Source organism: Enhydra lutris, unplaced genomic scaffold (assembly GCF_002288905.1).
Source record: "Enhydra lutris kenyoni isolate GAN:26980312 unplaced genomic scaffold, ASM228890v2 scaffoldscaffold86, whole genome shotgun sequence".
Lineage (NCBI taxonomy): Eukaryota > Metazoa > Chordata > Mammalia > Carnivora > Mustelidae > Enhydra > Enhydra lutris.
In genome coordinates this window covers 4,858,942-4,885,404 of record NW_019154170.1, presented here as the reverse complement: position 1 = coordinate 4,885,404, position 26,463 = coordinate 4,858,942, and the positions used below count along the sequence as shown (strand labels likewise).

General features: G+C 64.8%; 4 protein-coding genes across 4 annotated transcripts; 1 reads left to right on the top strand and 3 right to left on the bottom strand.

The window, feature by feature from the left end:
- Nucleotides 1-168: 168 nt before the first annotated feature.
- LOC111161890 (junctional sarcoplasmic reticulum protein 1) lies at nt 169-2,776 on the bottom strand. Its single transcript, XM_022525946.1, has 6 exons — nt 2,662-2,776; nt 2,238-2,275; nt 1,954-2,078; nt 1,426-1,580; nt 725-813; nt 169-618 (listed from the first exon to the last, which is right to left on the bottom strand). Exons 1-6 carry the CDS (start codon nt 2,774-2,776, stop codon nt 169-171), a joined length of 972 nt encoding a protein of 323 aa, XP_022381654.1.
- A 4,465-nt stretch (nt 2,777-7,241) lies between these two features.
- LOC111161754 (ornithine decarboxylase antizyme 1) lies at nt 7,242-9,142 on the top strand. Its single transcript, XM_022525673.1, is given in 6 exon segments — nt 7,242-7,449; nt 8,102-8,153; nt 8,155-8,244; nt 8,343-8,515; nt 8,589-8,674; nt 8,760-9,142. Coding segments are annotated over 6 exon segments (681 nt in total). The 5' UTR covers nt 7,242-7,303; the 3' UTR covers nt 8,894-9,142.
- A 1,559-nt stretch (nt 9,143-10,701) lies between these two features.
- Nucleotides 10,702-14,336, bottom strand: LOC111161827 (PEAK family member 3). The gene is made up of 3 exons (XM_022525819.1): nt 14,255-14,336; nt 13,318-13,856; nt 10,702-12,093 (listed from the first exon to the last, which is right to left on the bottom strand). The coding sequence occupies exons 1-3, from the start codon at nt 14,334-14,336 to the stop codon at nt 11,311-11,313; spliced, it is 1,404 nt and encodes a 467-aa protein (XP_022381527.1). The 3' UTR covers nt 10,702-11,310.
- A 6,566-nt stretch (nt 14,337-20,902) lies between these two features.
- LOC111161631 (leucine rich repeat and Ig domain containing 3) lies at nt 20,903-22,681 on the bottom strand. Its single transcript, XM_022525392.1, has one exon. The coding sequence runs from the start codon at nt 22,679-22,681 to the stop codon at nt 20,903-20,905; it is 1,779 nt and encodes a 592-aa protein (XP_022381100.1).
- Between the last annotated feature and the right edge of the window lie 3,782 nt (nt 22,682-26,463).

Genomic DNA, 26,463 nt, shown 5'->3' with positions numbered 1-26,463 from the left:
CCCCCCCGCTGGAGGGCCTCCCTTCTCTGCCCTTCAGGCCCAGGCTGCCCCCGTCAAAGGAGCCAGCGACCCTGGGACTGCAGCTTTCAATTTATTTCGCTGAACCTCGGGGCCACGCACAGCGAGGGGGGCGGTTCAGAGTATTGGGTCCCAGGACCCATGCCTGGCTCAGTCCCGCCCCTTGCCCGCCCGGTGCTTCTGGCGGCCTGGAGGCCGGTCCTCGTCGGGGCGCTGCAGGGAGTTCCAGGCCTGTCTCCTTTTCTGTCCCGGGTCTCGGGAGTCCTGCGCCCAGTGTCGGTGGCCCCCTTTGCGCACCTCCCAGCGCCGGGGTAGGGCTCCTCGGGGTTCCCTGGCGGCCCGTGGCTTCTCCTGCTTCGGAGGCCGCTCCTCCTTCCGCGGCTTCTCCTTCTGCGGCCGCTCCTCCCTCCGCGGCCTCTCCTTGCGAGGCCTCTCCTTCCGCGGAGGCTCCTTGGGCCCGCGCTTCTCCCCAGCAGCGCTGTCCGCACCCTCCCGTCTTCTGGGAACCTCAGCCTCTTCCTTCTTCGCCGCCTCCTCCTCCTCTGCCTGGGGTGCCGGCGGTCCTAATGGGGGCGCCCAGGCCTTGGGCTTCGGCTGCAGCTGCCAGGCGGGTGGTGCCAGTTGCTGGGGTCAGCGCACACCTGCCCAGCGCGGGATCAAGGCACCTTCCCCCCGCCGCCCATGGTCACTTAATGGAAGCGCTTACCTGGGCTGCTGCTGGCTCCGGGGCTGAGCTGGGCGGTACCCATGGCTCAGGGACAGGTGCAGGGACGTCTGCTTCCCCAGCCACAGCATCTTGGAGGGGAGGGGAGTCAGCCCAGGTGGGGAGGGGGGAGCTGCAGATCAAACCCACCGCCCAGCCCTCCACCCTGGAGTCCTGTCTCCCCTCCCTCCAAGCCTTCAGGAGGAAGGCTCCTGACCTCCGGGGCTGTGGCGCCCCCTTTCCTCCACATCTCCCTCGTGCCAGTTGCAAAAGGGCAGGCCCCGTTTCTCTGTGGGCTGTGGGAGCTCCCTGGCACATACCACCCAAAGGTGGCTCATAGGGCCAGTCCTGGGGGGCAAGGCCCATGAGGAGTGAGGACCTGCTCACTCACGGAGGAGACAGGTGTGCCGAGATACAATCTGGGAGAGGAAGGGCCCCCGGAGAAGGTCCCCGATGGGGGACGGGGGAGGAGGCACTTTCTCCCCAAGCCGGCACAGAGGGAGGGCACGCAAGGTCAGTGGCTGAACGGGGGTGCACAGGGTGGGGCGCTTGGGGGACCGAGGACCCCTCGCAGAGACCATGCCAGGGAGAAGGGGACCAGCCGGGGGGAGCCAGGTATAGAAGACCACCCCTCCAGGGGAGGTACCAGCCCAACCATTGGGGGGCACGTGAGCTTCCCTGGGAGGGCCTGCGCCCAGGCTCACCGCGGCACAGCTGGAAGGCTGACCCCAGCAGCGCCACGAATGAGGCCAGCACCAGACACTTGTTGAGGGACAGGTCTCCGCAGGGCAGCTCGTCACTCAGGGCCGGAGCCGGGGGTGGCGGTAGCCGCTGCGGGGGCGGCGAGGCCTGTGCCTTCCTGCGCACGGGGCTCCGGGGCGCTGTGGGGAGCATGGGGTGGGCTGGGCGCGGCCCCATGGGGCTCTGCCCTCCCTGCCTGCAGCCCTGGGCGGGGGATAAAGCCGTGCGTGCTTCAGAGCCTCACTGGGATGTGGGGGACGCTCTAGAAAGTGCCGGCTGAAGCCCAGAAGCGCCTCACGTTGTGTCATCACGAATTCGCGAGGCTTCCAGCCCTGTTAGTTACGGCTGGTGACATGGGACAGAAGCCAGCCAGCAGCCCCACTGCACCCTGTTCCCCTCCCCCTAGATCCAAGGACCCAGCCTGGGGCCTGCCCCACCCCCGCTTGCTGGGCCATACCCACTCCCCCACCTCACCCCTGCCATCTGCAAACCTACTTGCTCCTGCTTTCAGCCTCTCTTTCCCGGATCCTGGGGCCACTTTGGCCACAGGCTCCTTTTCTGTCTTCTTAGGCCTGGCATCCACACTGCCTGGAGGGCTGCCCTCAGCTTGAGAAACCTATGAGAAGTCATGAGTGGCCCGGGCTGTTTCTTCCCCTTCTTTCCTCCAAGGGAACCCGAACCCTTCCCATGGGCCGGAGAGAGCCACCCCTCTGGGCAGCGTGTCCCTGTCTCCAGGGACATCCCAGGCAGTAACCCCAGGGCCCTGGCTACTCACATGGGGCCAGCTGCTAGCGTCGGCCAGCCTGGGCGTCGCTATTGGAGGAAAAGAAAGAGAGTCAAGGTTGTGAGAGCCCCCCAGGCCCATCCCACCCCCTGCGGGGCTCTGCTGGGCCAGGGGTGGGGGATCCCTCCCATTCTACAGATTAGAAAGCAAATGGGCTCAGAGGCAGTCCTGCCCAAAGGCACATGGCATTTCGCTGGCAAGCTAGGATTTGAATCCTGCCCTGCGAGGCCTATGACCTGTATCTCTGGGGCTCCTTATATATCCCCGAAGGCACGAATGGACACGGGTTGGAAACAAGGAGCAGAGTTGGAGCCAGCCCAATGTGGGAGTCTTAGTCCTGGGTCTGCCAGCGAGCCACCCGGCTCAGCAGGTGGACAGGGGCGGGGCTCCGTCCTGCCTGAGACCCTGCGAGTACCTCGAGCCCTGTCCTCCTGGGGCTGCTCAGGGCAGGGGTCGGCCAGCGTGGAAAGGTCCTCGCCTTGGCAGCTGCCCAGGCCTCCATCCAGCTCCTGCAGGGCCCTGGTCGTCATGGAGACGTCTGAGCCCCTGGGATCCTTGGGAGTTGGGGGGCAGCGGCTGGAGAGGAGGTGTCTTGCTTCAGACGTGTCTTGCACTGGCTGAGCCCCTGCTGTGGGCTAGGCCTGACCTGGGGGCACCCCTTGTACGTAAATGAAGGGGCCCCTGCCTTTCAGCTCAGCCCTTGCCCGTCCTTCCACCTGGAACCTCCTTCAAGGGCAGATTCACCGTGGGGTGGGCGTGGCCCAGCGCCCCCCCACCCCGCGTCCCCTCCCTGTGCTGGGACCCCTCCCTGAGGATGCCGAGGCTGCTGGGGTCCTGAGAGGGATGGGACCCACCCAAGGTCACACACAGATGAGCAAAGATGGCCCAGATCAGAACCCTTGGCCCCAGGGTCGGCTCAGGTTCTCTGAGACCAGACACTATTTTTACCCAGCGCCGGAGGCCAGGGGAACAGGCCGTAGTGCCTCCCGGCCCCTCCCGGACTTTTCGCCCCTGGGTCTCTGAACCGTCCTGGCCGGCCGTTCCTGGCACCCCAGCCCCCGGCCCCTAAATCTAGAAGCTCAGGCTGTAGCCCCCTCCCCCCCCGACGGGCCTCACTCCAGCCACGACAGGCAGGGGCCAGGGCCCCCAGGGGCTTCCTGATCCCAGCACTGGGGCCCCAGCCTCCTCCCACGACTCCCACTCCCATAGGACAAATGGGGAAACTGAGTCTCCAGAGAGAGCTATCCGCCAGAGGTCGTAGGCAGCCTGTGGTCAAACCCAGCTGAGCCGGCCCCCACAGCCCTGTTTTGGGGCCCCCGTGCCCCTGGCTGCCAGTGTTAGCGTGTTCTGCCGTCTCTGGTCAGAAGAGTGACCCTTCCCCTGGGGCCGGAGCAGGCCACTGAGCGAGGGGCCCGAACGGGCAGCGGGCCAGTGCCCTTAGGCATGTAGGGGGGCAGTCGCAAGAGCTGGGGGTCCCCGTGGACCTCAGAGATGCCCTCCCCAGACACAAGGGACCGTTCCCCTGCCCAGGCCTCCCCCTGCCCCACTTACTCCACAGCCGCCACAGTGAGCCCGCTGGACAGATGGAGCCTGGGGAGCGTGGCCCCAAGACAGACGATGACAGGTGTGCGGAGGCAGGGCGGTGGCGGGAAGGGGAGGAGGGCGGCGGGGGATGGTGGCTGGGGAGGCCTCCACCCTTGCCGCAGGACTGAGCCTTGGCCAGAGGGTGACCCCACCCCCACTCCAGCACAGAGCCACTGCCCCGCCGGCCACGGTGGCCTGGGCGGCTCGCTTCCTGTCCCTGAGCCTCAGAGAAGCAAGTCCTGGAGGTGGGGACAGCACAAAGGGTCACCTTGCTTTCACCCTCAAATCCCGTCAGCCAACCTATGAGCTACGAAGGCTGAGTCGGGCTCCCCTGTGGTGAAGCCAACGGGGTACAAGCTCCCAGAGCAGCCAGGGGTGGCCCGTGGGACCCGGAGCCTGAGGGAGGGTCCCATGGGAGAGGCCTGTTTCCTCATCTAGAACCAGAATTCAAGACCACTCCATAGCCACCAGCACGGCTGTGCTGCTCCGGAACATTCCGGAACCCGGAAAACAACCCCCTCCCCTTTCACTAACCCCTCCCCCAGGTCCCCCCAGCCCCCGGCCCCCATGAAGCTCCCTTCACGTCTGTGGAGGAGCCTGGTCTGGACGTGTCACACGCGTGGACTCACACCCCGTGTGGCCTCCTGTGTCTGGTTCCCTGAGTGTCATGGGCTCGGGGTCCATCTCTGGGGCCGAGAGTGGGGGCCTCAGTCCTGCCCGCAGCTAAGGGACGCTCCCACACGCGGGGGACACGCTGTGTTATCTGTTCCTTGGCATCCAATAGGGCTGGAAGCAGTGGGGGGTAGTGGGGGCAATGCCCCTCAAGCCCAGTGTCAGATCTTGTCTTTAGAAAATATAAAATGTGGGGCACCTGGGTGGCTCAGTGGGTTAAGCCTCTGCCTTTGGCTCAGGTCATGATCCCAGGGTCTTGGGATCGAGCCCCACATCAAGCTCCCTGCTCAGCAGGAAGCCTGCTTCTCTCTCTCCCGCCCCCCACTGCTTGTGTTCCCTCTCTCGCTGTGTCTCTCTCTGTCAAATAAATAAGTAAATAAAATCTTTAAAAAAAAAAAAAAGCTTTAAAAAAAAAAAAGCAAAGGTCTGGTGAGACACAGGCCCGTGTATGTCTAGTGTCCTCAGCGAACGTGCACCCTCTTGGCTTTACACGTTTCTTTTTAAGTCATTTCTATGCCCAACATGAGCCTCAAACACAACCCCATGTCGACGAGTGGCGTGCTCTGTGGACCGAGCCCGCGAGGCTCGTGTTCAGTGACAGAAATTCTAGAGAAATGAAGATAACACTTGGTGAACACACAGGAGAAGCCCCGCGGGGCAGGATCACAGCAGCTGCGTCCTCGCCTTCAGACGACCTCCTGGGGACCGTTTTCCTTCTATCACGAAGCCTCCGCGGGGACGTGCGCCACCCTGGGTGTGTCCCGGAGCCCGAACCTGGAAACCACAAAGGAGATAAGAAGAACCTTTTGCCGGCTGGAGATAAGCTGTGGTCTCTGTCACTTTCTGGCCGCAGGCATGGGGGGCAAACACCCTATGACCCAGTGACCAGTGGCCAGTCTGGATTCTGAACTTTTGGCCCAGAATCGCTTGTCTGTGCGAAACACTGGGGAGCCCACAAGAGGCAGAGAACCCAAAAAACAAACAAACGAAAAACCCAACCAGATTTCAAAGTGCAGAAGCTCTTCCAGCCTCAAGAAGACAGGGCCTGCGTCATAACAAGACACCAGTCCCAAAGATAGTTACGGACACTGCCGCCCCCTGCCAGTGTGGGCGGGCTGGAGGGCGCCTTTGCAACAAAAGCGTGACCCTCTGCGCAAAGACTGAAAACAATTGGAAATCGAAGTGAGAATCCACTTGTTTTTAAGTTTCACCACAAGCTGCAATGCTACACAAAGTCACGAATTAAATATTCTTTCCCAGGACAATTCCCTGGCGCTGGCCCAACACACGCAATTCTTAGAGTTTTGGTGGTGTTCTCGTAATGTGTGTTCGGAAGCTGCAAATAAGACATTTTTACGTGGAATTACTGTATGAATATAAATACTGCATTTCCCCCTGGCAAGGAATTAATAAGACACACGTATTCAGCAGACCTGCTTTGCAGACTAAGCTCCTGTGGGTTTTGCAGTCATTCAAGGTCTCTGGGGAAAGCTTGTGTCTCTAACTCACATAGACACAGCAGACTGAAATAAAAACGAGATAAAAACGAGAGGCATGAATTGTGAAGACAAACATACAGGAGTTGCTTCAGTCCCGCCTAACTCTCCAGACCCTCCCTTTGTGCCTGAAAAGCAAAACCAGGAAAGGAAGCAGGACCTGCAAGCTCTGTGCTCCACTGGGACCACCGGGAACCGCTCCCACCTCCGGTTCTGGACTCCTGCCTGGGCTGGTGGTGCTCACCCAGGAGGGGGTCTCTGTGGACCCGGGAGAGGACTGCGTTGACCTGGGAGAGGACTGCGTTGACTGGGGAGGGGTCCGCATTGACCGGGGAGGGGTCCGCGTTCACCGGGGAGAGGTCTGCGTCCACCGGGAAGGGGTCTGCGTTCACCGGGAGGGGTCCGCGCTGACCGGGGAGGGGTCCGCGTTGACCGGGGAGGGGTCCGCGTTGACCGGGGAGGGGTCCGCACTGACCCGGGAGGGGTCCGCGTTGACCGGGGAGGGGTCCGCGCTGACCGGGGAGGGGTCTGCGCTGACCCGGGAGAGATCTGTGTTGACCGGGGAGGGGTCCGCGTTGACCGGGGAGGGGTCTGCTTTTCTCTGGGAGCAGAAGAGCTGTTGGCTGAGCCTGGAAGCGATACGCTCCATTTCATTAAACGCGAGTGTCTTGAGCATGGAAGGTTCTCTTCAGCCGCGGCGGTCCGGAACCGAGCAAGACCGAACCCAGAAACCCACCGCGGGACCGACCCTTCCGAGGTTATCACTGAAAGGAATTCCGCCCCGTGGGGTGGGGGCTCTGGGACCCCCGCCCGCGAATACCGGGGCCTCTGTCACCCCGAGCCTCCCGGGAGAGGAGGCCCTCGCTTGGGGCAGGACGACAAGGGCCACGGCGGAGACGCCGCCACTGCCAGCACCCGAAGACCCGTAGAGCGCGGAGCCCTCCCACCCCAGGTCCGGCTGATGGGGGCGGGGCGCGTACGCTGCGCTATGGACGCCACGGCGCCCCGCCTCCCGCGCCCGCAGAGAGTCGCCATTGGTGGAGGGGGCGGTCCCCGCGGCGGTCCCGCCCCCACCCCGGCCGTCCGCCAGTCAGACGCCGAGGGGTCGAACACGTCCGGAGCTGTCGGGGGCTCCGCGGCCCCGCCCCCTCGCGCGTCTGCGTTCCAGGCGGTGTGGGGGCGTGGCCCGGGAGCGGCGCCTATAAAGGCGGGAGGCGGCGGCGGCGCCATTTTGCGAACGGCGAGCAGCGGCGGCGGCGCAGAGACGCGCAGCGGAGGTTTCTGGTTTCGGACCCCAGCGGCCGGATGGTGAAATCCTCCCTGCAGCGGATCCTCAACAGCCACTGCTTCGCCAGAGAGAAGGAGGGGGACAAAGCCAGCACCGCCGTCCACGCCGCCCGCGCCATGCCGCTCCTCAGCCTGCACAGCCGCGGAGGCCGCAGCAGCGAGAGGTGAGCGCCCCGCCCCCGCCCGAAGCTTCCAGAAGCGCCGCCGCGCAGGCCCGCGGGGAGCCGGCCGCGGAGGGCCCGGGAGCGCGGGGTCCGCCCCTGTGTCGAGGCCACATCGCAGGGGGGACGGGCGCTCCGGGGGCCCGTGGCCCGGCGGGGCGGGGGGTGGGCGGGCGCGGCCTGCCGTCGTGGCCCGCGGGGGGGTGGGGGGACGCGCGGGGCGCCCCGTAGCCGCGCCTCCGCCGGGGTCCGACCGGCCGCCCCCTCCTCTCGGCGGCGCGCCCGCGGCAGGTGCGGGTCCCCCCGGCGGGCCGCGGATTGAGGGGCGCCGCGCGGAGTGCCGAGGCCGCCGGGCCGCGGACGGGGCCGAGCTCCGAGCCGTGCAAAATGGAGGCGGCGTTGCGGCCTGTTGGCCCCGCGCGGCAAATGGCTGCTGGCGCCGCTGGGCGCGCGATTGTGAAAACCTCCCTCGGGGCCGCGGGCCGCGTCCGCCGCCATGACGCAAGCCGGGCCCGCGGGAGCGTGCGGGAGGGGCGCCGGCGGCGGGGGGAGCGCGCGCTCGCGGCGGGCGGGGGGGGGGGGGGGCCCGCGGGTGGAGACGGGCGCGGCTGCGGGGCCCCTGCGCGAGGCTGAGCGCCGCGTCCTGCCGTGGCAGGTCCTCCCCCGACTGCTGTAGTCACCTGGGTCCGGGGCCTCGGTGGTGCTCCTGATGTCCCTCACCCACCCCTGAAGATCCCAGGTGGGCGAGGGAATAGTCAGAGGGATCACAGTCTTCCGGCCGCCGCCGTCTTCTACTCCGTGAGTACCGCGGGGGGGGGGGCGGGGCCGGGGTCGGGGCCGGGGCCGGCCCGAGCAGTGCGCGCGTCTGCGGTGCGGACCGGCGCTCCCTCCCGCAGGACGAGCGGCTGCGCGTGACCGAGGAGCTCGCGTCCCACGGCAAGACGAGGATTCTGAACGTGCAGACCAGGCTCTCGGGCTCCCGGCGCGTGGACTGGAGGGCGGTGTTGCGCGGCGGCTGCCTCTACGTGGAGATCCCGGGCGGCGCCCTGCCCGAGGGCAGCAAGGACAGGTGGGCCGCGGTGCGGGTCCGGGGTGGGGGTGCTCCCGGGCGTGGGGCGGCCCCGCTGACGCCGGCCCTTCAGCCTCACAGTTCTCCTGGAGTTCTCGGAGGAGCAGCTGCGCGCCGCCCACGTCTTCGTCTGCTTCCACAAGAACCGCGACGACAGAGGTGTGCGCTGGGGGGCCGGGGCGGGGGCCGGGCGCTCGGGGCGCGGGCGGCCCCGCCTGCGGCTCTGACTCGGTTTCCCCCGCAGCCGCCTTGCTCCGGACCTTCGGCTTTTTGGGCTTTGAGATTGTGAGACCGGGGCATCCCCTTGTCCCCAAGAGACCCGACGCTTGCTTCATGGCCTACACGTTCGAGAGGGAGTCTTCGGGCGAGGACGAGTAGTGGCACCGCCCGCGTCCCTCGCGCGTCGCCCCTGCATCGCGGTCCCTTTGCGTGTGGCGCTTACTGTGGGGCGGGACCGGCCGCGGCGCCGCGAGTCAGGCCTGCGCGCCGGGTTTGTCCGCATGTTGTGATTGTGCAAATAAACGCTCACTCCAAATTAGCGGTGTATTTCTCGAGGTTTAATATTGTGTTTGTGATACTGGAGTATTTGCTTTAATTCTAAATAAAAGTTTATATTTTACTTTTTTATTGCTGGTTGGAGATGATTCCGATTGTCCGTGTAGGAGTCTCTCACCGGAAGGCTCTGGAAGTCCAGGTCTCGGCCCGCAGCAGCGCTGAAAACCTGAATAAACGTGATGACGCCTCCCGCACCTGTGTTGGCTCCGTGGTGTTCCCCCGGCACTGACCACGCCCCGGGACCGAGGGCCTGGGACGGGGTGGGGGGGGCGGGTGTGCCGGTTCCGAACCGCGTGACCCCCTCGCGTGGGCGGGCACCACCGCCCGCTCTGGGCGCAGCCCGGTTCCTGTGGGGTCCGATGCGTGGCGGCCCGGGATGGCTGCTGCCTCCCCTCACGTTCAGTCCTTCTGGCAGCCCCGGGAGGCCCTAGGTGGCCGACCGCCCCACCCCAACGCTGGGTCTGCTGCTGCTCGGCCCTTATCTGGGACGGCCACTGCTCCCCACGGGCAGAGTTCCTGCTGGCCCCGAACAGCCTCACCGCTGGTTCTGTTGGTCTGTGTGGGGTGTGGCTGAGGTGCCGGCGTGGTTCTGGACTTGGGCCCCCACGTCATCGCCCGTGTGGGCTCCGTGGACGCCAGCAGCCCCTGGGGAGGGCCTTGCAGGGCTGTTACGGTGATGGGGGTCAGAGCGGGAATGTGGGGTCTGGCGCCTGCGGAGGGTCAGCAGGGCTGAGGGGGTTCCTGAAGGCCTAGGACGGGCTGGACTGCTGCGCCACCTGCTGGCCGCATCTGAGCGTGGCCCAGGGGCTGAGGCCCAGCCTGGGCTGAGGCGGGAAGAGGGGGCGTCTGGAGCAGGGGAGGTACCTGCAGGGATGGGAATGTGTCTGGGGTTGGGGGCGATGTACTGCAGATGGGCCTTCAAAGGTCTGAAGGGACAGAGCCGGGCAGCACACCAGTCGGGGCAGCACAAAGGGCTTTGGGGTTGGGGTGTTGAAGGGTACAGAGGAGTCTGAAGCAGATGAGTAGAGACGGGCAGAGTGACCAGGGGAAGAAACAACTTGGGCAAGTCCTGGAGGTCAGGCGGACAGGCAGTGTGGCAGGAGGGGTTGGCCAGAGGGAACATGGGGAACCTTTGAAGGAGCCCCACTGTATTCTGAGGGTACTAAGGAGCCACGGGAGATGTTTGAGCGGGAGAGGAGCCCTGGTTGTACCTGGGAGTTAGCCATGAGGGGCTTGGGGAAGTGAGGGGGCATGACTGGAGGCCCCAGAAGCAAGAGCAGTGGGACCCTTCAGGGGCCTTTTTCAGAGGCGTAAACTGAGACCCTGTTCTCTCCCTTAGGTTCCCAGACGAGACTTCCTTGCCGGTGTTCCATTGTCCTGTGCGATTAAACAGCTACTGCGGGTTAAGCCTGGCTTCTGCCCTGGGGGAGCTCAGAGCCTGGGGGGTGACCCGGTCAGGTGGCGGGCCGTGAGATAAATACTTCCAGGTGGTGGTCGGTGCTCTGGGGGCAGGCACGGGGAGGAGCGACTTTATTTGATTAGAGGAGGTGAGATTCGGAGTCCGGCGGAGGGAACAGCCCATGCAGAAGCTTGGCGGCTGGACAGAATTTAATTTCACGGAGGAAGAGCGCGGAGGCCACAGTGGGTGGAGAGAGTAGGGGAGGCAGAAGGCATGGGACCCTGTGGGGACGCTTGGGCAGGTGAGTTCAGACTCCTCTGAGGCGGGCTGTGCTGGGGGACTGGGCGTCTCAGGTTCTAGGAGCTTCCCCTCCCCCTGGAGACGCCAACCAGGTCTAGACTCACAGTCACTGGCCGTCCTCGGCACAAGGGGTGCTCCGGGACGGGAGATGGAGGACAGCGTCCACCTCCTCAACCGAGACGGTGACCCTCAGACTCCACTAGAGGGACAGCCTCGCCTCTGCTGGAAGCTGGGGAGAGGGGTCCCATACTCACACAGACCTTGGTGGACAGGGAGTGGCCACACCTGGTAGAGGTGGGGGTCGTCCTGGCGTCAGAAAGCCTTTGGAGGCACTGGTCATTAGCCCCAGCCCCCAGGCTTCCAGGGGAGGACTTGGGCCCAAGTCCCCAGCATAGAAAGGGGGCTGTGTGTCCACGGTCCTGCACCCTTCTGGCTGTTTCTGGAAGAGGGCGTCCCTTCTATCATGGAGGCAGTCCCCACTGGCCTTCTGGCGCCAGGCCTGGGAAGGGTGCCTACCTCTCGGGGAGGCCCTTGGGAGGCGTCAGTCCCACAGCAGCGCCAGGGCGTGGCCCAGGGAGGCCTCCGTGGCCTCCGCCAGGTATGTGCAGCACAGCCAGTCCTCCAGGCCGGGCGCCTCCCCCGCCGCCGCCCGCTCGGCCAGGTGCAGGACCAGCAGTGCACGGCGCACCCGCAGCCAGGGCACGAGCGGGGCTCCTCGGCCGCGCAGCTCAGGCCCGGGGCCCCAGAGCAGCACCTGCAGCGCAGCCCGCGCCTGGGCCGCTGAGGGCTGCAAGTGGGCCAGCCGGGCCGCCAGAGTCTCCAGGCCGGATGCCAAGGGCGTGGCTGAGGGCGCCACGGGGCCCAGGAGGGCACTGAGCAGGTGGCTTAGCTGCTGCGCGTGGGCGCCCCGGTGTCCCGGGGGCTGGGGGCGGACGCGGCCAAAGTCGGCCAGCAGCAGGCGAGGGGGCCCGGCCGTGGCACAGCCCCGGGGCGCCACCAGCAGCAGGTTCTCGGGCCGCAGCTCTGCCAAGGCCGCGCCCCGAGCCTCCAGGTGCTCCAGTGCGGACGTGAGCTGCAGCAGCAGCAGGGCCGCGACCCAGGGGAACTCCGCCGGCTGCAGCCCCCTGCCCACCTCAGACAGCCATTGGGTCAGCGTGCGCTCCGGCACCTCGGCCGCCAGCGCCACGGGGCCGCTCCAGGGCGCTCCAGGCAGTGCGCCCTCGGGCACCAGGCCGCACAGCCCCTGCAGGTTGAAGTGTGGGCCCAGCGAGGCCTGCAGCTCCAGGCCCCACGGGTGGGGCTCCTCGGCTCCCGGCTTGGGCACCTGAGGGGCAAAGAGGGGGCCGTCAGGGGCCTGAGTGCGGAGACCCCCGCCGGCGCTCTGCCCGCAGCCTTCCCGTCGCCCCTGCTGCGTGTGCTCGGCCTCCAGAAGCAGGAGTTGGAACGTGTCAGTTCGCTGTCTGTTGCCAACATGGCTTCAGGGAAAGCGCCGCTAAGGACGATGGGGTTTAGGGGTCGGACTGCAGCCCCTCAGAGGCGTGAGGAGGCGGGCAGTGCGGGGCCCTAGGGCAGGCCGTCCCAGAGAAACACGACCCAGGCCGCGAGCCACATTCTCCACCTGCTAAGAACTGTGGACACGACAACCCCCATACTCTGTTTAGTCGGAGCCAAGATGTCCAGAACGTTAGCGAGCAACCGCCATGAGCGTCCAGGCTACAACAGAGCAGGTGTCTCGCTCCCCGGCTCTGTCCCATCCTGAGATCCATCTCAGGGGGAGGGGGCAGCGCTGGCTCAAGGCCTCAGAAGCCCCAGTGGCCAGAAACCACAGTGCAGGTCAGCAAAGCTCTTTCTAGAAGGTCAGGGGAGCACCAGCTCTGGGAATTACATTAGAATCGCCGGGCGGGGTGGGGGCTCCCATGCGGGAGTCAGGGTCCAGCAGCCGTCCCCGACCCGCGCGGCCAGCCACACTGCCCTCCCTCACGCTTGGGGTGTGAGGGGGACGGGCCCCCCAGCACAGCCTAACTGCTGAGCGTCGTCTGAAAAGTCTGCCTCTGACACGAGTGGCTTCACGGGGACCTATTTTGTTTTCTCCCTGAGTGGCGCCTAAAAACGGAAGGATCTTATGACGAGGGCAGTGACAGTGGCGTTGCAAAGCGAGTGCGGTGACTCGGTGCGTAAGGGCACCTTGGGCTCCGTAGGACGGCTCAGGGCGCGCAGAGGGGCTCGACATGCTGGTGGTGGCAGAAGCTACTAATTATACGTGTTATTAACGCGGGGGCCACGGAGCACGGTGGCCTTCTAGCGCCTGAGTTCCCTAGAGACTGGGTGCGAATGCAGATTGCAGGGCCCCTGGGAGGCGTGGGGGTTAGGACTCCCTGGCGACCCACGTGGCCACCGCCGCACACCTCGGACACGCTGTTCCTGGGCTGTGTTAGCGCATGTCTGTCGCAGATTAAGACGGGAAGCCCAAGCGGCGTGCGTCCCAGATGACACCCAACGTGGGACACCGGGGACGGTTCCGAGGAGCAGGGGCACGGGCGGGGCTCACCTTGGCAGCCAGCATGTGCCACGCCTCGTCGCCCACCCGCACCAGGCGGTAGTAGAGGGCATCCCCGCTGTCCACACATGGCGAGCTGTCCAGGAGGCGGAAGCCGTGGCCGGGGTGACAGGGGCCCGGGCGGCCCCCCAGCAGCCGGGCCCGGAGCTGGGCGTGCACGGTACGGACGCCTTCCAGCTGCCGGGCCTCCAGGAAGGCGCGCACAGCCTCGGGGCGATGCAGGTTGGGCCAGCCGAGGCCCAGCGGGCTGTTGAGCGAGCGATTATGTGGCTCCACAGGGGGACCAGAGGCCCACGCTTGGTCGTTGCCGGCCTGGCTCTCGTCCACACTGTGGGACCCCAGAAAGGGCCTCCGAGGCTGCCCTGCAGGAGTGGGGCTGGAGCTGGGGGCCCTGTGGGTGGGCAGGGACCGGGTCCTGGCCAGGGTCTTCTTGGGCAGAGGTGGGGGCAGGGGCTGCGGGTCAGTCAAGGGGGGCCTGGATGTCCGAGGGTGGCAGGCCTTGGAGGGCAGCATCTGGGCGCGGACCTCGCCTGATGGGGGGGAGCAGGGAAGGGGTGAGGACACATGGGGCTCGGGCCCCTCGGCCCCACTGCCCCATCTGCAGGATGGGAAGAGTGGCCCCGTGGGGTACAGGTGCCCCCGCAGTTCATAGAGGAGTGACGCGTCAGTGACCAAGAGGCGTCCAGCCCACACCAGGTGACCCTGTGTCCCTGTGTGGCTCCGGCCAGGTGACCCCACCTCTGGGAGCCCCAGCTTCCTCGTGTGGATGAGCTGGTGCTCCCAGCTGCTCCCTCCCTCAGCAGAGTTTTATGGGGACCATGACAGTGCGAGTGAGCTAAGCCGCCCTCAGGCAGGGGCTCTCTAAGCCCTCGGGCTCAGCATCCCCCCTGCCACATCAGTCCTTCCGCCAGTCCCCCCGGGGGCTCACCAAGGTTGCTGTAGGTGGGCAGAGTCGGCCAGGTTGGGGCGTCAGGCCCAGGGGTCTCAGTGGATGGCTCAGGGCCGCTCATGCTGCAGTGGGGGAGGGTCAAAGTTGGGGGCCCGTGGGGGTGGGCAGGTGCGGGGTGCTGATGGTGTGCGTGGGGGAGCAGGGAGCTAGGCGCGAGGGGGGTGGCCTCGGTCGTCTTGTCCGGACTGGCCTGCTGGTGGCCCTGGGGTGGTGTGTCGCCCTCCCTGGGCTCCTTTCCTCATGGGTGGGGCAGCAACATCACCTCTCAACCGTCCAGGGCAGTGGGAAGGACCCTGTGCTTTTGCGACATGGACTGAATAGAAGGTCCAGCTGTGAGGGCCGGGCCAGGGATGGGGGGTCAGCTGGGGGCCTACAACAGCACCAGGTCTCCTTCCCAGAGCTCGGCAGCCCGGCCGCGCCCCACCCAGACCCCTGTCACCCCGACCTCCACGAGGTGCTGCTTCTGCCCACCCCCCACCCCAGCACCCCTCAGGGAGCCCCTACCTGCAGGACCCGAGTGATGGGGGGCGGGGGCAGCCTTGGGGTCAAACTCCGGGCTGGGCGCTGCGGCCCTGTCCAGGCTGACCGTGGCTCGCAGCCGCCCGGAAGCCCCATGCAACTGTCAGACCACAGGGAGGGGCGCCCTCTGCATCACTTCCCCAGGCCGTGCTCCCCGCCTGCCCGCAGGGGACGCGTCCCTCCAAGGTGGGACGGACACTCCAGGCAGAGGACATGGCCTGGGCCAAGTGTGGGGGGCCGGGGAGGGGGCAACACGGGGACGGTCCCTGCGCTGAGGCTCAGATGACGAACAGAGGACGGCAGTGGGGAGCCAGACACGCTGGGGAACCCGGGCAACGCTGGGGCAGCAAGAAACGCCCCCAGGCCGGCTCTTTCCTCCCTGGTTTTCGCTTCCCCTTCTGCGGTGTTGTCGTCATTGGAGCCTCCCCCGCCCCCGCCCGCCCTCTGCCCGCCCAGCCCGGGACCGGGGCAGGGCCGGCAGGAGCAAGCGCCCCTCTGAGCTCTGGACGGTTGGTCTACGATGGCCACACGGGGAAAAGCAAGATTGGTGGAAACCCGGGGGTCCAGATGCTGGAACTCAGCCGTGTTTGGGCTGGAGGTTTGCCGCTGGGCCGCCGTGTGAAGGGCGCCCAGCTCCCCCGCGGCCTCCCCTCCCCCTCCGTGAAGGGAAAGCAGAGCCGTCCCCTGAGGGCAGAGTTGCGATGGCACAGTCCGTGCTGGGCTTCTGTCCCCGCCCCTGTGGTTTCGCTCAGGGGCTGTGAGCGCAGAGAGGGTAGGGAATTCTCGTGCGTCTCCACGGCTGGGCCAGGCACAGTGATGGGTCCTCGGGGCAGTGCTGAGTGCCCAGGGCCCTGTCTGCGGGGGAAGCAGGTGCAGCCACGTGTGACCAGGTTCCACACAGGTCCCTGGCCCCATTCTGGGCAACAGCGACAGACTGAGCTCAAGGCCTTTCCAGCGTGAGATTCTGTGTTGATCCTGTGTTCTCCCTTCTCCCCACACTCAGCTTCCTGAGCCGACAGATTGACGGTCTCCATCTGTCACCGGTGGGCGCCCGGTGACCCTGGGCCACTTGGGAACCTCGCAACAGGAGGAGAGGGGAGGGTGTGGGCTCTGAGGGACGGATTTCGCAACTCTGGGGCGGTCAGGGTGGGACCAGAGGTGCCTGCTCAGCCCACACCCTTCTGAGGTCCTTTCCCAACAGGACGCCCGTGGGACCCCCAGCCGGCGGCTGGCTGTGACCCGCCCCCAGGGGAGCACGTGCCAGGCACCCACCCGAGCACAGCATGTATGGTGAGGCCAGAAAACCGCACTGCATCGTCAAGATACAGAGCATTCCCATGTGAGACGGAAGAGACGCTGTGGGCTGTCCGGCCCGGGGCCTCCCAGCGCTGCGGGTAAGTGACCTGTCTGTCCCTAGAACCCGGCCTGGCGGGGTCCTGCACGGGGCAGGGGGGCTATTTTATTTGAGACGGATTCTTGCTTGTGGTGGAGCGGGGACGGGAGTTCATTTTCTTGGCGGAACGCTGATTTGGATGACCGAATTCCAGGCTTGCCCTTCCATTTTGTGCCCGAGGGCAGGACCTTGCTCCCCCCAGCCTGGTCCCCGCCCTGCGTGGCGGCGTGGCCAAGCTGGGGCTGGGGTGGGGGCAGTGAGCGGGCGGCGGGCTGGGACTGGGGTGACCTCTCTGGGGACTTTTGCTCCCAGGATGGGGCAGGGTGGCGGGCTTGCCTGGGGATCGGCTGCCTGCCTCCGACGGGCCTCTCCTCCAAGGGCTCCTGGGGGGCCTTCTCAGGCGGGGAGGGCAGAGTGCCCAGCACCCCGCCGAGCCCCGCTGGGTGGGCCTCCCCTGAGGCTCGGGACTGGGGACTGCTGGCCTTGGCTCAGCACCATCAACTGAGGGAGACGCCCTGGGGCTGCCCCGCCTGGGGGACCAGCCCTGCTGACCCATTCTACACTTCCGAGCTCCGGACGGTCAACTAAGAGATCCCAGCTGTTGTAAGCCTCTCAGTTCCGTTATGGGGCGTCCCTGTGCTTGGCTCGGGGACTCCCTGGGGAGGGCAAAGGCCAGAGGGGCCTGGAAGAGAGGGGAGCCACACGGAAAGTGGTCTGCACTGGGAAGATGGGCCTTAGAGATGTGCGGTGTGCGGACGCGGCCGGAGAAACTCGCTCGCCATTCCAGCTCTGTCTGGGAGGGGAAACTGAGGCAGAGATGTTCAGCGCCCCCCTCCCGGGCCCAGGCATGCTGACTGGACCCCTGTCCTGTATTTTGGGGGGACCCACAGAGACCCTGTGAGTGGCCCATCCTCTGTTCGGGTTCCTTTCCGCTGGGCCTTGGAAGGAGGACCCCGCCGCCCCACCCCCAAGAACGAGACGGACTCAGGACATCCTGAGTCTTGGACCTGGTTTGAACCAGGGAGCTGGGCGTCGCTGCGGAGCGATGGTTTGTCCTGCTGTTGCCGTGGGAGGGGTGCGGAAGGGAGGCTCCGGGAGCTCCAGGGCCCGTGTCCTCGCCTAGCAGCTTCCTGGAAGTCAGGCGTGGAGGGTCGCCCACAGCCTGATGTGTCCCCCTCCTGCAGCGCGAGAAAGGACACTTCTTCCCAGCGTCAGATGGGAACCCGGAGGCCTGGAGAGAGGCCCTGAGTGGCTCGTGAGAGGCCGCCCGCGGGCATGTCCCCCAGGTCAGTCTGCTGACTGGCCTGACCCCGCCCACCTCCTTCCAGAAAGGGCAGATACAGTGCTTGGTTCTAAAGCCTGCTCTGGGGGCGCCTGGGGGGCTCCGTGGGTTGAGCCTCTGCCTTCGGCTCAGGTCATGATCCCGGGGTCCTGGGATCGGGCCCCGCATCGGGCTCTCTGCTCAGCGGGGAACCTGCTTCCCTCTCTCTCCCTGCCTCTCTGCCTATTTGTGATCTCTGTCAAATAAATAAATAAAATCTTAAAAAAAAAAAAAAGCCTGCTCTATAAAACACACACACACACACACACACACACACACAAACCCCTATTTTTATTTGAGAGAGTGCCTGTCCCTGCGTGAGGGGGGCAGGGAGGCTCCAACAGAGAGAGCATCCCAGGCCGGCTCTGCGCCGAGCAGGGAGCCTGACGTGGGGTGTGATCCCAGGACCCCGGGATCACGACCTGAGCCGAAACCAAGAGCAGACACCTGACCCGCCCAGGCACCCCTAAAAGCAGCGGGCTCAGTCAGAGAGCACGTGACTCTTGATCTCTGGGTGTGAGTTCAAGCCCCACGTTGGGGGGAGAGCTGAGTTAAATAATAAACAAATAAACAAATAAATCTTTTTTTTTTTAAGCTGCCTACTTTTTCTCCCAGCCCCCTGAAACAGGGAGACTGCTAGGACCCCCCAAGCCTGGAGGGAAGAAGCGCAGCAGGGAGCACCCCACCTTCCCTTAGTCGGGGACTCTGGGCAAATGCTCTCCATCCCTGACCCTGCCTTTGCCCACTGGAAAGTGGGATCCTAAGAGGACGCAGCCCTCAGGGCTCTTACCTGCTGGAAGGAGTCAACATGGGCTCTGGGGAGCGGCCCCCGGAACAGCATGGGCGCTCCCGAAGCAGGACCCGAAGCCATCACTGTGAGCCGTTCCATCTCCCGCGACGCAGGGCCGGCTTTGGAGCTGGAACCAGACGGTTCCCCCTGGGGACCCCAGCAGCCACTCCTTCCTGCCCCCACTCCTCCCGTGAGCGTTGAAAGAAAAAAAGAAAAAACAAAGCCCCAAAGTCTGTTATTAAATCAGCTTCATTTTTATTGGGTTCCAACCAAACACAGCAGGAGGGGGCTGGGGGCCTGGGGGGTTCCGGGTTCATGTTGGGGTGGGAGGTGGGGGATCCCAGGGCGCCGCCGGTGTGCGCGTCCTGACGCTGCTGAGAACACACCCCTCCCTTCGCTGATGATGCTAAAGGCACTTGGATGTCATTTTGAGGGGCCCTTGGGGTTGTTATGGCAACCAAGGTCAGGAGGATGTGAAGGGAGAAAACCAGTCGGTTCTGCCCAACTCAGGTGGAGTTCGGGGGCACCGGACACCCCCTTCGGCCGTCGCTACATCCCGCCACGAGTGGGGTTGAGGCAGGTGGGAGCAGGACCAAGGCCTACCGTGTCCAGCCACACAGCCCAGGAGGAGGGCCAGTGTCCCCTCCAGGTTCTTTCTGAATCCTGTGCTCAAAATCCCCAGGCTTGGCCCAGCTTTCTCTCTGGCTCATCTCAGAAAGATCTTGAAGGATCCGGGATCCAGGACAACCATCAAGCCGGTCCGTGGACGTGGCCTCAGATATGTGCAGCTGTGGATTTGACCTCAGACCTACGTTACAGACAAGGACCCAGGGTCCAGGGGTTCTCAGCCATCAGCTATAATTGCACACCTGGAAGGGAACAGACCTGGTTTTGAGCCTTCCTACGAGGTCCTTAAGAATACTGTCCTATCCTCCTGGGGGGAGGCCAAGCTCCTTACTAGTCGAGGGGTCCACAGTGCTTCCTGTGCCCCTTCCTCAAACGATGCCCTGTCACCTGGCCCAGGTGGAGGTGGGGGCAGTAATCCACCTGGCAGAGGCAGGGTCATGGATGGACCCCGTGTGGTTCCTGAAGATTTTTGTAAAACATTAGCTCCTGTTGCTTACCCCCATTGATGGGGAACTCACTATCTGAAGAGTAACAGGGCAGTAAGCTTAGGGGGGTTCTTCCTTAACCCGAGCTTCCGTCTGCCTGTGGCTCCCTTACTCTTTAGCCCTAGCTCTGCTCCAAAGTGGCAGAGACTACACTTAACAGGGACCCTCAGAACCTCACACACTCTCTGGCCTCATTCCCCGCAGGTGCAGTGGGTCACAGCGCTGGGCCAGGCCTGGTAGGGCTGCACTGGGGCCCCTCTGAGGCTGGGTGAGGGGTCGTGTAGACGCAGGACTAAAGGTCACTCCAGCTGGCCTGCTGGAGGGGGACACCCCAGAAGCCATGCTCCCCAGCCAGGGGTCAGGACGGCTGCCCCTCCTGTGTGGCGCGGGCAGAGGAGGCAAGTGGCCGCTGTCGCGGGTGGCAGAGGAAGCGGGGGAGATGGCTTCTGCTAGTGGGCAGCCCACCCTGCTGGGCTGGTGGGTCTCGGACTGGGGGAGAGTCTGGGGGCAGGGGCCCAGACTAGCCTGTTTCGTGCTGGGCCCCCAGCGGGAGCACTGCCTGTTCTGCAAGACCTCAGTGCAGCTCTGACACTCCCCCAGAGACAGCCAGTCGAGCAGGAGCTGAGTGTGAGCTGAGTGTGTCTCAGCTATGATCTGTGCACATCCCAGGTGTGAGTGGCTTGTCCCGGGCATGAGTTGTGCTCTCAGGAGAGCCCCGGGTCCCCATGGCGAGCTCTGCAGCCTGGGGTGTGCGTTCAGTGTCAGCTGGGTCTAAGCTGGGTGTGTCTTGAGTGTGAACTGGATGTCGCATGTGAGCTGAGCGTGGCCTGGTTGGGAGCTGTGTCCCAGGTGTGAGCCGAGTGCATTCCCAGTGTAAGCTGGGTTTGTCCCAAGTGTGAGCTGGGTGTCTCAGGGGTGGTATGCGTGTGTCCCGAGTGTGAGCTGGGTGTGTCCTGAGTGTGAGCAGGGTATGTCCCAGGTGTGAGTTGTGCTCTCACAAGAGCCCTGTGTGCTCGAGGTGAGCTCGGCAGCCTGGGGCGCCGGTTTAGGGTCGGCTGGGTTCTGTTTTGGAGCTGTGTGTCCGAGAGTGTGTCCTGGGTGTGAACACCTGTGTGCTCGGTGTGCGGAGTGCGGCACCCGGGCATGCCTCCCCTGGGGGCTGGGCGGCCCCCCACGTCCTGGATGTAGGCCATCGTCCCTCCGGGTGTGAGCGGTGTCAGGGGCCCCCAGCTAGGGGTAGGGGAGTGTGAACCATCTGCAGAGAGGGCTGTGGGGGTCTCCGAGCTCCCACCCAGCTCAGGAGGGACAGGAAGACGGGGTGAAACCTTTAGAAAATGCTCGAGAAACTATGCAAAAGATGAGTCCTGATGAAAAAACAGTCCCGTGTTCGGGTCCCTACAAAAAAGGGGGTAAGTCGCGCGGGGCGCCGGCGGCGGGCGGCCTCCGGGAAATGCATAGGTGCTCGTGGGACGGGCCGGCGCGCGCGGGGCCGTCAGATCATCTTCATGGTGAACTTGCGGGCGCCGCCCTGGCCCGCCGCGGCCGCCGGCCCGTCCACCTTGCGGAAGGAGTACTCCACCGAGAAGTGGTTCTTGTGCTGCCCGCGGCCGCGGCTCCACACGAAGAGCAGCAGGAAGCAGAAGAGCACGACGCCCAGGAAGGTGATGCAGCCCATGGCGGTGGACACGAGGATGGTGGTGAGGTCCAGCGGGAAGCGCGCGGCCGCCTGCGTCTCGTTGCGGCCCTCGCCCGGGGTCCGGTTGGCGGCCGGCTCGGGCTGCACGCTCAGCGTGGCGAAGTAGGTGTCGTTGCCGCCCGCGTTGCTGGCCACGCACGTGTAGGTGCCGCTGTCCTGCGGGCGCGCGCCCCGGATCTCCAGCGTGCCCCCCGGCAGCAGGCGCGCGCGGCCCGCGCTGTCGGCCGTCACGGCGCGGTGGCGCGGCGTCACCCAGGCCACGGTGGGCGCGGGCTCGCCCTCGGCGCGGCACTGGAAGCGCACGTCGTCGCCCGCCGCCGCTGTGACGCGCTGCAGCCGCCTCTCGCGGATCTTGGGCTTGCGGCACACGAAGTACTCGAAGAGCGCCGAGTCGGGCAGGCTGCGCAGCGCGTCGCCGCGGACCTCGGCGGGGGTGGCGCAGGCCGGCAGCCGCCCGTCGAAGTTGAGGGTCTTCCGGCGCTGCACGATCCAGAGCAGGCGGCAGTCGCAGGCCAGCGGGTTCCCGTCCACGCGCAGCGTCTCCAGCGTGTTCACCGAGTGGAAGGTGCTCTCCTCCAGCGTGGACAGCAGGTTGTTGGAGAGGTTGAGCAGGCGGATCTGCCGCAGCCCCAGGAAGGCCTGCGGCTCCACGACGGCCAGCAGGGCGCCAGCCAGGTGCAGCTCGCGCAGGCGGACCAGGTCGCGGAAGGAGCCGCGCGGCACCGTGCTGATGGGGTTGTGCGACAGGTTGAGGCAGGTGAGGTGGGCCTGGTGGCGGAGCGCGGCGGCCGGCACGGCGGTGATGTTGGTGTGCGTGACGGACAGCGAGGTCAGGTTGAGCCCCTGCAGGCTGCCGGCGCCCACCTCCTCCAGCAGCGGCCAGTTGTCGATCTCCAGGTGCAGCAGGCCCGGGAGCCGCCGGAAGTTCTGGTCCTCCAGGGCGGCGATGGCCAGGTGCCGCAGCCGCAGGGCGCCCAGCCCCCGCAGGTGGCCCAGCGACTCGCCCGACAGCGCCGTGAGGTTGCAGCGCTCCAGGGTTAGCTCCTCGAGCGCCAGCAGCCCCGCGAAGGCCCGGCGCGAGATGAACACCAGGTGGTTGTCGCCCACCTCCAGCCGGCGGAGGCTGCGCAGGTCCTGGAAGGTGTAGTCCAGGAGGATGACCAGCTTGTTCTCGCTCAGGTCCAGCAGCGTGAGGTTGTCCAGGCGCGTGAAGACCCCGGGCGGGATGAGCTTGAGCAGGTTCCCGCGCAGGCGCAGGACGCGCAGGCGCGGCAGGTTGGCGAAGGCGCCCGGCTCCACGTGCGCGATCACGTTTTCGCTCAGGTCCAGCTCCTCCAGCAGCGGCAGCGCGGCCAGGTCGCCCGGGTTCAGGCAGCGGATGCGGTTGCGGCTGAGCTCCAGCAGGCGCGTCTCGGCCGGGATGCCGTCGGGCACGGCGGTGAGCCGGCGCCGGGGACAGGCCACCGCGCGCGTCTGCGCCGTGCACTCGCAGCGGGCCGGGCAGCCGCCGGCCGGCGGGGGCGCCGCGGGCAGGAGCAGGAGCTGCAGGCCCAGGACGCACAGCCAGCAGGTCATGGTGCGGAGCGTGGGCCTAGGGCCGCGCCAGCATCCTCGTGGGCACCTGAGGGCGGGGCAGGCATTAGCACGCGGCGCCCACCGCCCCGACCCCGCTGCACGCAAGACGCGTCCCTCCGCGGAGGGCCCCGCACGGCGGAGAACTGGACGCGCGGCCACGCGAAAGCCAGTCCACCCGCGATCGCGGCGGCCGCCCTCCTAATGGCCAGAAAACGGAAACTGCCCATACGCGCATCCGCAGATGTGCGGACACAGAGCGGGTCCCCTACGTGCGGGAGCGTCCCTCGGCCACCAGCCGGAGCGAGGCGCCCCCACGCGCGGCCCCGGGGACGGACCCCGAGCCCACGGTGCTCAGGGAGGGAACCAGACACAGGAGGCCACACGGGATGTGTGAGTCCACCCGTGTGACACGCCCAGACCAGGCTCCTCCCCTGGCGGGAAGGGGGCTCCTGGGGGCCCGGGGCTGGGGGAGGGGATGGCTGATGGGGATGGGGCTGCTTGGAATGTTCTGGAACTAGCTAGTGCTGATGGTTACACAACTTTGTGAATACACTGAAAGTCACCAAAATGTACCCTTTAAAAGGGCAAATTTTATGTTATGTCCATATTATCTCAATAAAAACATTGCAAGAGAAAGCACTTATTGAACTGGAGAAGAACTTCACAACATAGTGTACAATTTTGGGGTAACCCCCAACAACTTATTGAGTGCCTTCTGTATACAGGCTCGGAGTCCGCTGAAGGGTCAGGCAGCTGGAGGTCCTGCCCTCCTGGGGTTTGTTGACATCCTCCCAGCGGGGTGGCAGGTGGTCTCAATATTCTCCCTGGCTACCCCCAGAGGCCTTCCTGGGGCCCCGCCCGTGCTGTCCTCCCTCTTCCCTGTATTTGTGTCTACACTGGTCCAACCACCACATGAAATTAGGACGTAGCTTAAAACCCCAGTCATGTCTGCGACCTCCCAGGGGACTCTCCAAGGCCTTTGTCTTCATTACTTGGACTTCCCGAGAGCCCAGGAGTGTGCGTGAGACCCGGCACCTGCTGGGGGAACACCAGTGCTCGATCCACACCAACAGCAAGTCCAGGGGACATACCCGGACGCTCTGGAAGGAAGGGTGGGCGCTGAGGGTGAATGGGGCTGCTGCCGCAGACTGGCAGAGGCGACATCTGAGCTGAGACCTGGCAGAGGGCTGGCTTGCGTCCCTCAAAGAGCCATGTTTGAGTCTTAGCCCCTGGTACCTGTGAAGGGGACCTCGTTTGGAAACAGGGTCCTGCAGATGTGTTCAGTTATGATGTGGTTCTATTGGGGTCGGGCAGCCCTACAGCCAGGGATGGGTGTCCTTGTAACCAGAGGGACAGGGACACGCACATCAATGCCAAAGGCCACATGAAGACAGAGGCAGGGACTGATCTGGTGTGTCTGTAGGCCAGGAAAGCCAAGCGTTGTGCAGAGCCACAGAAAGCTGGAAGAGGAAGAGGGGATCCTCCCCGGGGCCTTCAGAGAGGACTGGGTCCTGTAACACCCCGATGTCAGACTTCCGGCCTCCAGAACTGGGAGAGGATAGGTCTCTGTTGTTTTAAGTCCCTCCGTGTGTGGCATTTTTGTTGTGATGGCCACAGGCAGCTAGGAGAGACCCAGTAAATGATTGCGAAAGTGCCCATGGTGTCTGGGAAAGGGAGTGCCAGGCTGGGGGAACCGCCAGTGTAAAGGCCCTGGGGCAGGAGTGGGTGCCGGCAGTGGGGGAGGGAGCCAGCTGGCGTGTGGCATGGAGCCTGCCCGCCCCACCGCCCTGTGCTCTTCCCTCCACTCTTCTCAGCTGCAGCCAGACCCTGGGGGTCAGGGTGGGGCTTGGTGCCGAGGGTCCAGCCAGATAGCAGCTGGATGGGGGCTGCCCACTAGCTGGTCAGCTATTTTTGGCCTCATAGCAGCTGCATCTCCCCAAGCATCCCCCATGAGAGGCTGCCTGTTTCCACACTGTTCCCACAGGACCGGCTGGGCAGGGACTCAGGCTCCAGGTCCTCCATCTGCTGGACATCTGGGAGGCCGGCTCCCGCCTTCCCAGACTCCTCGGGGAATGAACACGCCCAGAGCCCCTGGTCCCCGCCTGCTTCACGCCGAGCAGGAATCCCATGTAACTGGGGTTGGGCGGGGAGGGTCTGCACTTTGCAGGCACAATCCAGGTAAGACGAGGTCACCCTGGACTCAGGTGGCCCTCACCCCATGACTGGTATTTTGATACAAATGGGAGACATGGACACAGATGCACAGGGCAGAGGCTTCGAGACAGTGGGTCGGAGGGTGTGGCTTGGAGCCACGGGACACCGAGGACCACCAGGAACCCCCGAGAGCTGGAAGATGCCCGGAAGGATCCCCGCCGCCCCTAGAGACTTGCGAGGGAGCCCAGCACTGTGGACAGACCCCTTGAGTTTGCTGCAAGGTCATTGGAGATAGCGAGAAAAAGAAACTGGACCTAACCTCTGCGTCCATCACTAGGGGATTGATTAAATTATGGTCTGTGTCTGCTGTGGCATCGAGGAGATTCCCGTGTACCAGCAGAGGAAGACAGCTGAGATCTAGTTAAACGGAGGAAAAATGGAACTTACCAGTGTTCATCAACAGGGGATCAAACAAGCGGCAGTCTGTGGCTACCGTGGAACCTGGGAGATGTGAACACACCCGCCGGGGAAGACAGCTGAGAGGCACTTAGACGGGGGTTAAAAAAATCTGGGTTGTCAGCGACAGATTGCACAAATAAAATGAAAAGAAACACCAAACTGAATTCTAGATGCTCCCCCCTCCCCATGCCTGGGATTTCACATACCCCACGGAACAGCCCCGGGAGTGGTGGGAACTGAGCTGCTCACGGCACGAGGAAACCAAGGATCGGTGGGTCTCGGCTCGTGGCCTCCCACCGCGGCTGTCCTTAATTCTGACCGGGAGTTGCAGGAACACAGTCTCTCCCTAAGGCAAACTTCCTGCTGAGGCTGTTTTTCTAGGTCATTCTGCCCATGTTGTTGCCCAGCACGTGGGGAGGCTGGGTCCCAGGAGAGGACAAGAGAGCCGGAACGGATGGTCCCCCACTCAGCTATCCATCTCCCATGTCTGGCAACTTCCTACCTTAAACTTGCCCCTGACTCTGAGCTTCCTCCCAGGTCCCTGCCCCAGCCTGTGCTGTTCCCTGTGGTCAAAGGGTAACTGTCCTCGCCCTGGGAACTAGGGACAGGACCTCAACAGCCTGATTCAGGGGGACTTGGGGCCCCTCTGGCTTTGCCCCAAGGAGGGAATGGGTGGTATGATTCAGCACCAAATACAGAGTCCTTGTGGGGACAGAGTTGTCTGGTCTGTTCTTTCTGCAGCGGAGAACCGTGCCCCCGTCTGGCATATAATGAGGCCCCAAGGCTCGGCACAACCTGCCCCGTCCTCTCCCTGCCCTCCCCTCCTCCCTCTCTCCCCTGTGCCCACTCTGTTCCAGCCACCTGGGCCTCCTGGCTGTTCCTCCCACACACCAGGCCTGGTCCTGCCCCAGGGCCTTTGCACGTGATGTTCCCTCTGCCTGGAACACCTTCCCTGCATGGCTCCTCCCTGACTTTATTTGGGTCTGGTCTTGTGTCACTTCCTGGTAACTCTGTACTACAGTCCTTGTCCTAGTCTCTCTCGATAAAGTAAGCTCTGTACCCTGCGTGGGTCTCGAAACCACGGCCCCAAGATCAAGACTCTCGCTCCACTGACAGCCAGCCGGGCGCCCCCATCCTAGTCCCTCTGAATGCCATCGAGACCCTTGCTT